Source organism: Oxyura jamaicensis, chromosome 6, assembly GCF_011077185.1.
Source record: "Oxyura jamaicensis isolate SHBP4307 breed ruddy duck chromosome 6, BPBGC_Ojam_1.0, whole genome shotgun sequence".
Classification (NCBI taxonomy): domain Eukaryota; kingdom Metazoa; phylum Chordata; class Aves; order Anseriformes; family Anatidae; genus Oxyura; species Oxyura jamaicensis.
The window spans coordinates 2864208-2878558 of NC_048898.1; the positions used below are offsets into that span (position 1 = coordinate 2864208).

Below are 14351 nucleotides of genomic sequence, written 5' to 3' on the forward strand. Positions count from 1 at the left end.
CTCCCAAGCTAAGTGGTTTGGTGTTTGTTTTTTTTTTTTTTAAATACAGATGTTTAAAACAAACAAACCTTTAATTGATTACAGACATGAAAGTTAATTTGTGTATAACTGCTAGTATGTACTTGCCAGGTAGGCTCTGAGCACAGGTGTTTCTGTCCAACAGCCTTGTAAAAGCAGCAGGAATCACTGATGAGCCCAAAAAGCTGAATCAAACAGAGAAAAGGCAGACCTAGCTGGCTTCATCTTCCTGCAAAAAGGGGACCAATGGGTCCAAATCATTAACTTTATAATCCGTAGTAGCCACTAGTAGAGGCCTCCCAAGCTACACAGAGAAGAGGTGTAGCACGCTGAGAGACAGAAAAGAGCAGCTAACATGAAGATGCATTGGCTAGAACTGGATGAGTAAAATAAGAAAAACATACAAAAAGATGAGAGCTTTTTTTTTTTTTTTAATTAAAGAACAAAAAAAAAGGCAGGTGTAGATGAAATGGGTGTTTGTTTTTTTTCAAGAACAACAAAGTGTTTATCTTGTTAACAGATGAAATGTGTGTGTTTCTGTGTAAGCAACTGGATGTGTTCACAGCTGGTAAGGGGCCGGTAGGGATGCGCAGAGCTGCAGTTACACTTGTACACTGTGTGCGTGTGCTCGTCTGCCACGTGCCGCTGCTCTTGGTACATGGCTGCTTTTGGGTGACGTGGCTGCTTCCCAGCCATGCAGCCTCAAGACAGACTGCTTTAGAGTAGAAAATGCTGTGCTGGGTCTGGGTTAAGGCAGCGTTTCTTGTGGAGCCCTGCTCTTCTATCTGTTCACACCTTTAGCTGCTGACAGGTTTGCCCAGTATTTTAAAGGCAGCTCTTCTAGCCAAACAGTCATCTACAAACCGGAGGCAGACATTTTGAAGGTGTCTTTGAAACTGAGAGGCTGACCTTTCACTTTCATATTAACAACAACAAAAAAATAGCCCTTAAAAATCACTGTGTACCTGAAACATGCGCTAAACACCAAATTTGAGATGGGCTGTTTTGGTAGAAATTGTTAAACAGGGAAAATGGTGACGAGTTTCAGGCATTACTTGTTTTCATAATGATTTTGTACAGTATCATCGCACAGGTAAATAACGTGGCATAAAGGGCAGAACAGAGAGCGCTTGCCTGTAAGTGGATGATGACACGTGGAAGAGCTGAGTTACAGGCCCACAGACCCCGTGTGCACTAAAATAACTTTCCTGTTCTTTTCCCTACTGCTGCATCAAACTGTGCGCTAAACTAGCTGGTTGGAGTGGGTAAGAGCAAATCCGTAGTGTCCTGCTTTAGAAAACCAGCTAGAGCTGAAGTTCCCTGCTTGGAACCCTTGCTTGGATTATCTGATAGTCTCGTATGGGAAGCAAGGCCTGTAGTTTTAGAGCTGCCTTAAACCAGTGTTGTACATGTTCTCTCTAGAAAGCACATTTATCACATGCAGACCTTTGTAATGCCCTGGACATATTTCTGCCTAGCCTACTAAGTTTTAGTAAGCTACGCCCCAAAAAATCTCAAATTTGAAGTAATCCCAAGTGTTGCCTTTGTACTGCTAGCTGACTGGCTATGACTACTGCATTTCATTAATTTATTGGTTATTTCACTTAGTGCCTGGCTGTCTGGATACGAAAGCCCTGTGGTCTCTCGCATTAACACAAGGATACAGGACCTAACGGGCCTTGATGTCTCCACAGCAGAGGAACTACAGGTAATGACTGTTACAGGTATGGCGGTGCATGTCAGCTAGCATTTCACTTTGGCTGGCTGCGCATGCAGAACGGTGCGCACTTGCTGGTGAGGGAGGCACAAAAGCTTGTTCAGGCCAGCGGCAGCTGATTTGATGGCTGGCTGGATCCAGCTGCAGGGGAGGAATGACTGTTCTTTTTACAGTTGTCTTTGCTGAGTGGCACCTGCTGCAGTATGGAATGGCTTGCTGTTGCTGCAGGGAAATAACTGAACCCCTGATATGCATTGAAATGAATGAATTACTTTTAGTTTATACTCATGAAGCAGTTTTGTTGCTGTAGGGTCAAACTCTTGTTCTGGGATGACAGTGAAAAGTTCAGCTTGAGTGATGCTTAAGGAAATGTGAAGAGAAAGGTTGTTTAGATTTGCCATCCTTGGGCCTTTGGGCCAGCAGTGTCTGTTCTCTGTAATGTAACCCAAGTAACCTTGATTTTACAAGTACTTTTATTCATTTGCTCAAGGCTCTTAAATGAACAGCTAGGATGCTGCTTCACTGATTCTGAGGCAGTGGTAGTGCCTAGAAAGCAGGGCTGTGGTTCCAGGAAAACTGGTGTACTGCTCCATCAAGCCTGCTGTTGATAAAATGCCCAAGCATCTGGCTGAAAATCAATACTATGAATGCAAAGATGACAAAAAAAAAAAAAAAAAAATCAGCAAAAAGGGCAGTGGGTCGTCTTCATACACATAAAGTTGAAAAAGTGTGATTCAGATTTGAATGCTGTAAAATTGCCTTGAGCTATTTTAAAAAGCATTTTGCCGGTGAAGTTTCTACAGAGAAAAAATATTGTTCTGCTCTGGGAGGCGGGGGAAGGACGTGCTGCTGTGAAACACAGCGAGCTGCTACAAGCAGCAATGCTCAAAGCAGTGTGCACCTTACAGCCAGGGTGGTGCAGAGAGGGGTGCGCACAACTGAGAGAACAACAGATGGCAGCGGTGACCAGTGTGCTGTAGGCTGGGGAAGGATGGGGAGGGGGCTGGAGCCGGTCACGGTAACTGCGGCGGTACAGAGTGCCGGATTCCTTACCTGGAGTAAATGATGTCCAGTACCAGGCTTGGATGCTCTGCAGCCAGATGTAGTGGGGCTCCTTGGAGCTGCCGCTGTCCAGGTCTTCAGTTCTGAGAGCTCCCCTTCAGGGGACAAGCAAGTTCTGTGACCTGAAGGTTAGGAGAACAGGCAGGGGCAGGCACCCAGACACAGGAGACTGGCGTGAGCCATCAACTGGGGTGGTCAGGGGAGCGTTCAGGAAGGCTGGCCTGGGGAAGGGAGGGTGCAGCTGCAGCTTTTGGGGGCTGGAGAGACCCCAAAGTGTAGTCACGTCCTGGCTCCGCACTGATGCGATGTCTCAGAGAACTTGAGCTTATTTCTGAATAAACACAGGAGGACTTTGCTGCATATGGTGCATTTTTGCTGACAGAGACTTGTGCTTTCCTTTGGCTTGATTTTGAAGCTTTATCCATCAAAAGGCTGTGGTTGATGGTCACACTCTGGCCCTTTCTTGTCTGGATAAAATGCAGCTTTACCAGATTTTGTGCTTCTCCTTTCACTATAGGTAGCCAACTACGGAGTAGGAGGCCAGTATGAGCCTCATTTTGATTTTGGAAGGGTAAGTCCTGTTTAAAGTCTTCACCTCTTTCTTCTTCACAAGCACTGTGTTTCTCTTTTTCAGGTGGCAAATTATGGAGTGGGAGGACAGTATGAACCCCACTTTGACTTTGCACGGGCAAGTAAAGAGATGGAGGAGAGATAGTCACCTGGCGAAGCCTGGGCCTCTTGGCTGTGGCACAATATTTAATCTTTAATGTGTATTAAATGTTATAGCTCTTCAACTTCTCTAATCCATGTTAGTGGAGAAGCCCTCTAAACCACCAGCTGAACTGAGAAACATTACAGGTGTTACGGAGCAACAAGGTTTTCTTCAGAACCACAATTTTAAAAGAGCTGTTCTTAAGGAGATGTCTGATGCTTCTTACCAGAGCAAAGGGCATTAGCTGGATTCTGAAACTGGAGTAACAGTTAGAACTGTTGGCTGGCAATGGAAGTTGTTTCAAACCACTGCAGGGTATGCAGTCAAACTGTGTAAGTGCATGCTGTATATCCTGTGTTCCTGACGTGCACAAGATGGTGCCATCAGCTAACGCAGCGACGCACTGAAGCTGCCGTGCCCGTGTCTGCAGGGCTGGCATTGCTGAGTAAGGCAAACGTGGCCGCAAGGGCAGGAGCTCGATGCCCCTTCCTATGAGGAAGGTTTTGGAGGCAGCGTAAGAAAACTTGCATTGCAGCTTACCCTGCAGACCTGCAAGGGGTAGAGAGAAATTCTCACGGAGCTGAGACAGGCATCTTCCATATGCTGGTGAAGAAATTTTGAAAATAAAAGTGCTCTGTTGTTGTACTTTACGTGCTGACTGCTAGCAGACTACTAGAAGTGGAAAAAGCCTACTCAGTTCTTCTTGATGTACAATCCTTATTTTATTTGACTTAAATTCCCAACCTATTTTTCTTCCAGCTTAAATCTCAAACTGCTGGAAATAAGGGCACTGAATTCAGTTGGTTATTTATTGGGCATACTTATTTGTGATTTAACACTTTCAGATTAACCTTGCGCTGTGAATCCAAGCCAGCACCTATTAATCAGAATCTCTGCTCTGTAAGCACATGCTCAGAGGCATTGCAAGTGATTAGCCGTTGCTGTTTGGCAATGCATGGGTTAGGTTCTGAAACAAGGACCGAATGCTGAAATGTTAGCACATGCGCGTAGTGGTCACAGGAGGTGGGCGCTGGAAGTAAGGAACAGGTGTGACAAAAGCTGGTCTCATAGCCCTTCTGAGTGGGGTTTGTTGTTTTATTCAAGTGATGCCCCCTGAGCACGGCGCTGGGCAGGCGGCCTCACAGCCACGCAGTGCCCGGTCCCATGCGTTTTGGTGCGCACATACCTTACTCCTGTGGGAAGCTTCAGGAATGGCTGTCACAGACACTCTGTGGCTAGGCAAGCGCACCGCTTAATGAATCACTCGTTAGGTTTTTAAGGGCACTCTGAAAACTGCGTGCCAGGCTGTGGGCAGCAGCCTGCTTGCCACAGCTGCTAGCAGGGGCAGCTCCTGGGAAAGGGCCGGGGTAAGGGCAGAGCGAGCCCCAGGGCTGGCAGCCGCCCTCAGGGCGCGCAGAGCTGCTGCTGCTGGACCTGGGACCCAGGAGCTGCCCTCACTGCTGTTCCTCTCTGCCAAGGACAAGAGGCAGAAGTCTCTGTAATTAAATAATTAACTCTGTGGCTGTGAAGAAGATTTATATACTCTGGCAGTACAGTTCTTACCTATTACCAACTGGGGCTTAGGACTTCCCTGTGCTGGAGAATTTTAAAATGCCTTGTTTATCTAAATTAATAGGTACACTCATCTTCTGTTCCCCCCTCCGTTGCTGCAAATATAGGGAGTGAATTAATTTTTCTGCATGAGTTTGTCTGCTGCTGGCTCTGCAGCTGTATGTCATTGGTTCCTCTCAATAATCAAAACAAAGTGCTTATTAAATCTGCTTGCTTTTATTCACAGAAAGATGAGCCAGATGCATTTAAGGAATTGGGAACAGGCAACAGAATTGCTACTTGGTTGTTTTATGTAAGTGATATATTTCTGTCGTGCTATTGCCAAAAATATCTATTGCTGTGTATTCTGTACAGTTGAATGATTTCATTACATTTTTTTACTCAAGTGATTTGCAAGTGAAGGCAGCCAGTAGCTTAGTGATACCACATACGGGTATCTTCTTACCCATACGCAATGGTCTTTACACCTGTGCTTAAGGAGGGTTTTTTCACTCAAAGGGTCAGTAGCAGCTTAAAATATTTGGCTATCTATTTCTGTATCTGCATCAGTATTTACAGCATGCTCCTTGTCAAAACATTTGAGCATGTAACGTTCGGGGAAAAGGCTGGTGGTTATTGCACCTTGAACCAAGTGTGGGGGGTGGCCCTGTTTAATGCTGTTAATCAGGCAGCCTTTGATCTCTACATGGGAGGCAGAAATTAAGTTGTTCAATAATCTAATTTTATTTTACTAAAACGTGCCACTTGGGGAATGCAGTGGCTTGCAGCTTACCTGTGCCTGTTCCCACCTTTCCAGATGAGTGATGTGTCAGCAGGGGGAGCTACTGTCTTTCCTGAAGTAGGAGCTAGCGTTTGGCCTAAAAAGGTAAGAAGGGTTTATTAGCCATGATTATCCAGTGTAACCACTCCTCTCTCCACCTGTGCAATAATACAGTGGATGTATATTCGAACATTTAAAAGGAAGCTTTAAACTGACTTTATATAAAAGAGATTAGAGCACTGGTCATGGGGTACTTACAAGTGCAGCTACTGCAGCAGTACTGGTGATGCCAGGGCCCTCTGATCTATTGCGTGTTAACTCCTAGTTAATGTTTTGGGCTTAGCTGCTGCTAATGCACAGACTTTTCAAAGCATTTGAGGAAAACAATACTTCAAAACAATTTTTAAAAATCTGCTGGTGTGTAAGTAGATTAGTCTTGGGGCATTCACAGGGAATTCTCCCTGAAATGCTGTGTTCCCACTATGGCTTTTCCTTCAGAAGGCTCACAAATAAGGTTGGTCTTGGCTAACGAGGCTGCTGCTCATTTATAGTTATATACTGCCTTGCTTTTCTAAAACTGCTTACAGTTGAATGAAGTTGGCTTAGGGTCTAAAAAAAATAATTAAGAGACAAGGACAATACACAGAGAGTGAGTCAACAGAGACTCATTCCATAGGAAAGCAAATGTTCAAATGTGGAAAACAGCCTTCAATTTAAATGGAGTGTTTGAAATCTGAATGTACCTTAACGTTAGCGTTAAGTAAGTTGGTATCAACTGGAGCAAAACGCTGAGGGTTTCCACTGCACTTTCCAGGGAACAGCTGTATTCTGGTACAATCTCTTTCCAAGTGGAGAAGGAGATTACAGCACGCGGCATGCGGCCTGCCCAGTACTAGTTGGAAACAAATGGGGTGAGTGTCCCTTACGTTGTTCTCGCTTCTTGCGATCTGGAGCTCTGGGGTTTGGCTGGGGGTTGCTCTGGCTTGCTTTTCCTTTGGGCTTTGTGACAGAATGAAGAGCAGAGAGAGCCGTTAGACTCTTGTAAGGAAATCTACTTGATATCTATGTCATTATCTCTATCTCTCTCAACACTGTATTATTTTATAAATATATATATATATTCACACATAAAATAGTGTGTGTGTATATATATCCCATCTTCATATTTATACATCTATAAAAATGTACTTCTGTATCTCCTTGAATAATCTCTCATAGTTTCTGCTACTACTGGAAAACTACATAGCTTCATACATCTACTGGAAGCTTTTCATCTTGGATTTATATATTATAATATTTAATATAATCTTAAAATATTAGTTATTTGTGTGTGTGTTAAAATACTTAAGAAAATTAGGAAAATCCAGTTCTTTACCAATAACAGCACAAATGTAGCTTAACTAGAAGGATGAGCCAAACAGATGCAGTGATCACGTACCTTTTTGTCTTTGCAGTATCCAATAAGTGGCTCCATGAGCGAGGACAGGAATTCAGAAGGCCGTGCACTTTATCAGAGTTGGAATGATGCAGACTCATCTTTCTTCTCTTCCGTATTCAGTCTGTGTAAAATGCACACATCTCCTACAGTTTACAATTGACTAACACTCCACTACAGGTTCAGTCTCCAGCTACACCAGTGTTTCATCTGTGGACAAAACAAACATACTTTTAGTTCCTTCTAAAATACCCCCTTAAAGTTTTACAAATGGATTATATTGAGTTTTAAGGCCCATGAGCGTTACAGAAAGGAAAATAAGGACAAAATACAGATCAGGGCCACAACTGACAGTGTGTCGTGTGGTGTTCCTTCACCGCACCCCTCTGGATCAGCGCGGAAAGCCGGTGATCGTTTGCTTTAGAGTCCTCGCAACTGTCAGTCTGCTGATGGCGCGATGAACGCTGCCTGGAAGAATCAAGGGGAGGGCTCCTTTCTAAGGAAGGCTGAATTAAACCAGTTCGTATTCCTCAATTTCCAGACATCTGACTCCTTGCTTTTCTAGAGTACATGACCACTTCTGTTGAAAAGCGTGGTTTGTGTTTCTCTGGGGAACAGGTTGTATCACAGTCTGTTTTAGCCCGTTTTTCCACTGCCACAAAAGCCCAATTTTTTTAACTGGCTTCCTTCTTGGACTCTATGGTGAATTTGGCTCTTAACCTTGAAAATGTGAGCCAGCAGTTGCGTATGCTTAGATGAGATGCTTTAGCAGTGTAATGTCAAAAATGCCTGCATCAGAGCAGCCTGACAACTGAGATTATGGCCCAGCTCCTCTCTGTTTCTTTCCTTTATTGTTTGTCCACATAAAAAGAAACAAATGCTGTTTTTATTCTTAGTAGTAACCGCTTACATCTGTTCCTTGGGCAGTGGGGATGGGAATGTTTCCATCTTCGTTAATCAATCAAAGTAATTGTGCCTTAGGACTCTGGAATTTCAAATTGGTTATGAGACTTCAGGTGATGAGGTAACATGCAGTTATCACAGAACACTCTCCACCCTTGTCCTCCCAGTTCTTGAGTTTTTGTGAGAAATAGTTGGCCTATTTATAATCCTAAATCTTTTAGATGCCTTTTTTTTTGTGTGTGAATATTTTCACTGCCGTGGATGCTGAGCACAGCTGGCAGCTCAGTGCCGTACCTTTAGATGCCAGGGGAGGTCCCTCTCTCAATGGCTGGTGTTGCTCACCTGGCAGGGGCTGCTTCCACTGCAGTGACGCCCCCCTGTGCTGCCTCCCCCCTCCTCAGCTGTGGCTGGGAAGGGGTCTCTGCAGTGGCCCTGTCACTGCTTCCCTTCCCTGAGCCAGGCTGGGGCTGTTGTGATGCACACCCCCCACACAGTCCCAGGTCAGCAGTGCCCGCGCTGGAGGAGCTCACTTACCGCCAGCGGCTCTCAGGTCCTGAGTTTGTGGTGAGGCTTCTTTACGCTGAGATGATGTTGAAACCTCTGAGGGAGATGAGACTGTGGCTGCTGTAAGCTGTTGAACTTCTGTTCGGTTCTTCAGCACAGACAAACCTAAGCAGGGTGGGGAGAGGCTGCAGGAGGTTCACTTCCCTAAGCCATTTCTCTTCAACAGCAGGATTTTTAGCAAAATGTCTCAATATTCCACTAGCGTGAGGACAAGAATCAAAGTAAGCTGCACCAGATGCTACCTAAGCAGTTGAGTTTTCTGGATGATGATGGTTTTACTGCTTTAGGGGGCTCAAGCCTGAAGTTTTTACCAGGGGAAAAAAGATCCCATTTTAGTTAATTGGGTTTTCTGCCTCAATAAAATCTTGAAAATGGAGCCAAAAGGTAGACGAAACCAACTGCTAACACGTTAGAAAATACCTCTGGAATAGTGAGAATGCAGTTACGGTACTATAGTTTGAGAAACTACATACCTTCAAAAGACACTTTAAAACCCTTGCTGGAAAATGTGTTGCTAAATTTCTACTGAGCCTGTTAGCAATGGGACCTACGTAACTGTTTATCCTTAGCCCTACACCTTCTTGCCTTTTGCTCGTGTTTTTCAAAGATGTGAAACAAAGCCCAGCCAGCATTTAACGAAAAGACAATTAGAAACAGTTCCACCACCCGTTGTGCTGCTCAGGCAGTCAGAATTGCTGGTACCACCAGAGCAGTATCTGATACAGATTAGTCAGCGCAATCAGAGCATATTTTTGATCACAAAGGTGTAAGAATTAAAAACAAACAACCCCACAGGACATACTTACCTAAGTTTTCTCCCTTTTTACGTGGTGTCAGTACAATCATCTCTGTTCCTGTCCATGGCTTTCTCTTTCCCATCTTGTTGACTCTCTTAAGCTCCGAAAAAGGTCACCGTGGCTGCAGTGAGTCCTGCCACTTCCCTGCACGTAAAAGAGAGCAATGGACAGCGTGGTGTTAGGAGCCTTAGTTGGGGGCATTAAGTTCCTCTCGCTGGCTCCGAGGCATCTGTAAGTGCTTCTAGATGAGCCAGCCCTGGCTAGCTAACGAGCACAAAAAGCAATCTGTATTACCACCGCGAGCATGTTTGGAAAACAGCATCTGGTTTTGCTGTTACAGACAGCTGCTTTTCTCTCGAGTGAGCCACATTACTTGACACACAAAAATAATTAACAGCTAACAATTCTAGAATTGATGTGAGGTAAAAGAGACTTACTGAATAAAAGCTGCCAATGGCTACCTCAGGTACTGCCACATTGGAAGAAAACACATGGGGCTCTTACATGTTGGATGGAAAAAGGCAGGGCTGAAGTGATGAGAAAACCTAATTTCATTATAGCAAGCAAAGTTTGTTTTCCTCGCTGTTCAAGCAACACCAAAAGATGAGCAACAAGCCCGAAAGAACTTGTGGAATGTCCAGGGCAGTTTGCTACACCGGTCCCTCCCTCACCTACCATCACATACCTGCAGCGTTGACTAGTGTTTTAAGAATGGGCTCCTAAGAGGCATCACCTGGGGAGGGGGGTTAAAAAAAGGTTTTAGAGCATGACTTCTTAAATCTGTGACCTACTCAATGACGTGCAGGTCTTCAGGGAAGAAAAAGAGTTTGTCTTTTGGCAGTGGAAAATTTCACTTGGTTGGAAAGGAGAAGCCCCCAAAACTCAACTTCAATTCTGCTGAGGCACATCAGACTGAAATGTTCCAGATTATCAGAAGAGAAAGGGTAAGCTTATATTTTTTAAGCTGCAGACAATCCATGTCATCTTTCTCCACTGCAGTAGTGTTCAGACACCTCATACCGAACGTGTAAGTGATGGCACAAGTGGTGGTGGTGTTCCTCTCTGCCTTATCCCCTCATTTCTCAAAGGGCTTTTGGATCAAGAGCGTGGCTCCTGTGTGAATCTAGTTTTGTATTAAAGGTGATTGAAAACTGTTTGGCTCACAGTGACTGACAATTGAGAAACTGCCTTACTGTTACAGTTTTTGTAATAAAAAAATTAATGTAAAAAAATGGGCTTGAAATAAAAGCCACTGCCATTAGCAGTGAAAAATCCTCCACATCACACTCTCGTCATATATGGCTGGTGTACATCCGATCACACCGACTGGTAGTCACCGTGTGTGTGTCCTGGAAACAGCTCACGTGTTTCACTTCATAATTAAGCGGGCAGGTGCGGAAGGTGCTCCTGTCACAGATTGCTGTAAAACACATTCTCGGGCCCAAACTTTGTGTCTGGGGGGGGGACACACAGCGCTGATGGACTGCACAGGAGGATGGCTGACAGGCTGGGGCTAGAAGCGTGCTGAACACTAGAAGTGAAGGAAAGGAGCCGGCCTGCTCGGCGGGACGGGTGCGGCTCAGCACCGTGCGCTCGATTTATGGAAGTAGCTGCTGCGGGGTTTCACAGGGACGGAGCGGCAAGCGCTCCTGGCTCAGTGCTCAGAACTAGCACGGCAAAGGGCCAGCTGCTAGGAGACCCTCTTTTTCAGGGAGGATAAATGCTTGTGTTTCCTGAGCCAGGAGGTCAAAGAGGCAGGTAACTGAAGAGTTGTGGGGAGGGCAGCTCAGGCTGTCCTGCCACACAGCGTGCTACGAGACAGAGCACTTACCTGTGGGATGTGATGTGCGGGCTGACTTCTTCCATGACCAAGACTTGGCAGCAGCTCTCACACTACGGCTGCTCCTGTGCCTCACTCCTAACCAGTGGAGCCCACACATAACTTGTGGTCATCGGGAACCTGAAAAAAAGCACAGCAAGGTCAGAAGCCCATGGAATGGCTGCCCTGCCCATCCTGAGGCACCTGCCTGGGATCAGGGGCCCTAGGCCTCCTTTGCCCCCTTCCAAGGAACAAGGCGGGGGCTGTGGGTCAGCCTCGCAACCCCGACCAACGCTGCTGCTCTGTGAGGACCCCACCAGGTAAGAACTGTGATAATTACAGCAAACGAGGCCGGATAGCGACAGGAAGGGGGGAGAGGGCCTGCAAGTAGCTGCAAGGCAGGACAAGATGAAGGGAAAGGAAAGGGTCGGTGGCTATCAGTGCCTGCAGCGAGGGCACGGCAGCACAGGGCTGAGGGATCTGCGTGGGGCCTCCTGCAGAGACCGGACCAGGCCACCAACCTGCAGGAGCCTCCTGCAGCCCCTGGGCTCTGACCTGCCTCTCAGCGGGACTTGGGCATTCACCACCGAGCTGCATTTCTTCGGATATTCACCGACTCGTCTGACTCCCACATCAGGCTTTGAACCAACCATGGATTATGCATGAAATTCAACCACAAGCTGCCCATTCCCTCCTGAAACATCAGCAATTCATCCAGAAAGAATGCAGCCCCTCTGTCCTCCCTCACCCCCCGCAGAACACAAAGGGAAAGGCCCTGGCAAACTCCCAAGAAGGGGGCTGCTGCAGGGCGGGTGTCTGCCCTCCCCACGTCCCACGAACCCGTTGGGTTCGGCAGGAGCAGGCTGCCAACAGCCTGAGAGTGTCATTAGGAGGCAGTGACTCACCGCGGCCCGAGGGCTGCTCTATATTTAGGCATGACAGAGTCAGGAATGAATGCGTGGAGCTGGGAGCTGCTATCCTGAGGTCAAGACAAGGTTCAGATCCTGGCTGTCAGGGTTCACCATCATGCAAACATCCCCCTCTCTCACCTCCAGGGAGAACAGCTGGCAGAGGGAGCGGGCAGGGGCCCACAGCCAGCTCAGAGGACCCGCAGGTCCTGGTGGCTGTAAGAAGCCCTGCCTGCCGCAGCTGCTGGGCCTGGGCAGTGACTCCCTGCGATGGCTTGGGGCAGGGGGAGGTGCTGTGTAGGCTTTGTTAGTGTTACTCAATCCCACATTTTTTCCTGGTCTTTAGATCCTGAAGTTTGGTGCAACGAGCTGTTTGCAGCTGGGTTACAAACGTCTCGGCAGACTGGTGGGGAGAGGGCTGGAAGGAAGCAGGAGGAGGAAAGAGGGTGGCTCATCCCCGGGGCAGGGCAAAGCAGCTGCCACGTTTTGGGAAAGCAGTTTCAAGGCCGCTTTTTTGTTCACAAACTTTTACTTCGGGACAAGTGACAAACCAGCAGGAAAGTTCCTGACTCCTCTTCTCCCAGGCTAGGCACGTTGCCAGCTGCTCCCCCTGCCCCGTGCAGCTTTCCTAACAAATCCTGATTGATTTTGCAAACGGCCCTGGCTCTGTGCTCTCTACCCAGAGGTGCAGGCTGCGCGTCCTGTGTGGCACAGCACGCACAGCTCACGCCCCAGGCGCCCCAGGCGCTGTGTTTTGCACCCCCTGCAGTCCTGCCAGCATTTTTCCCTCGCTTGTCCATGTTCGATGGCACATGGCTCAGCCACCAGGGAGTAAGGGGTGACAAAGAGAGCCATGTTCTGGAGTTGCCACCAGGGCAACTAAAAGGCTCCGCTAAAAAGCATGGCACCAGGCACAGCCACCCAGGGACCCTGCTCAGTGTTTCCAAGTTATTTCTGAACAGCTATTTTGCTCTTCTAACATTAATTTCTGCCAGCCTGTCCCTGGGGGTGGGGAGCACTGAGGCTGCGAACCAGCACGTCACGCAGGGCAGCGATGGAGCCAGTGGGGACATGACTGGCTTCTGCTCAGTGCGCAACGCTGCGTGGGGCTGTGGAACGTGCTCTTCCCTCTCCTGGGGCTTCCTGACAGCAATTCCAGCGGCACTGTGCGGCCAACAGACCGGACTATTCCCAGGGAACGGACCATTTAGTAGCAATGGGGGTCCCTCAGTGTCCCTGAGGGGCACTGAGCAGGCGGTGGGGGGCACCAGAACAGATCCAACAAGGCAGCAGCTGGCTCCAGCCCCACGCTATTTCACGGAAGTGGACTGCCCAGCCTGCCTGCTCTGCTCACCTCTCTGAGAAGCCGAGGCTGGGCTGCGGTCCCTGCTCCTTATCCCATGCCTGGAGAACCGGATGGGGGCAGCGAGCAGAAGGTGCAGGCAGCCAGGGGCTGCGGGGCTCTGGCGTTTCAGAAGTGACAGTGCTGCGGGGCCGAGTCTCCTGCAAAACAGCAAAAGGTCAGAACTTGCACTTACATGTGCCACGTATTTGAGAGACCCGCAGCCGGGCTCCCCTTGCCTGTGGTCAGTGCCGTGTGCTCCAGCAGACATGACCGCTGGGGCTGCCCTTAGAGGCCACAGCGAAGGGGCAGCTGCGGAGCGGCTGTTTCTGGGGGCAGCGCTGTGCTGGGACACATCTGAAAAACTTCCTGAGTGAAGCTGGAACCTTCCTGTGCTGTTTCTCTTCCCTAGTCATTACCAGTGGTTTGCGTTGTCTTTTGCTGTTGGTCTGTTTGGCTGTTTTCTTTTAATAAGTAACTTTTTGAAATCCCCACAGGCCATGCGGGCCCCACGAGCCAGGGCCTGCTGCCACCCCCTGAGCCCGTTACCTGGTTTTGGTGCCAGCCCTTTGTGCTGCGAGCCACCTAGGCTACAAGTTGAACTCAGCAGCATCAGCACTACGCAAAAGCAGCTGCAACAATCAGCTGCCTCACGTCGGCCTCCGGGAGTCCCGCTAAAGGCAAACACACATCTGCATCACTGATCCCATAACGGGAGGGAAACACCAAGGGGTCACCCTGA

General features: G+C 47.9%; 1 protein-coding gene and 1 long non-coding RNA gene across 7 annotated transcripts in view; one reads left to right on the top strand and one right to left on the bottom strand.

Moving 5' to 3' along the window:
• Positions 1 to 10694, top strand: part of P4HA1 (prolyl 4-hydroxylase subunit alpha 1) — a 45413-nt gene extending 34719 nt beyond the window's left edge. For 3 of the 6 annotated variants that reach the window (XM_035329897.1, XM_035329898.1, XM_035329896.1), the window contains 6 exons: positions 1627 to 1726; positions 3315 to 3368; positions 5308 to 5373; positions 5878 to 5946; positions 6656 to 6752; positions 7296 to 10281. In XM_035329897.1, coding sequence (XP_035185788.1) covers positions 1627 to 1726; positions 3315 to 3368; positions 5308 to 5373; positions 5878 to 5946; positions 6656 to 6752; positions 7296 to 7366 — 457 coding nt within the window. In that variant the 3' untranslated portion in view covers positions 7367 to 10281. Of the gene's footprint in view, positions 1 to 1626; positions 1834 to 2101; positions 2415 to 3314; positions 3369 to 3431; positions 3486 to 5307; positions 5374 to 5877; positions 5947 to 6655; positions 6753 to 7295 lie in introns of those variants that run through there. The other 3 variants (XM_035329900.1, XM_035329899.1, XR_004751883.1) reach the window with 2 other exon arrangements.
• Positions 10637 to 13698, bottom strand: LOC118169012. The gene is made up of 3 exons (XR_004751884.1): positions 13622 to 13698; positions 11372 to 11500; positions 10637 to 11064 (listed from the first exon to the last, which is right to left on the bottom strand). It is a non-coding gene; the product is annotated as an uncharacterized LOC118169012 (long non-coding RNA).
• Between the last annotated feature and the right edge of the window lie 653 nt (positions 13699 to 14351).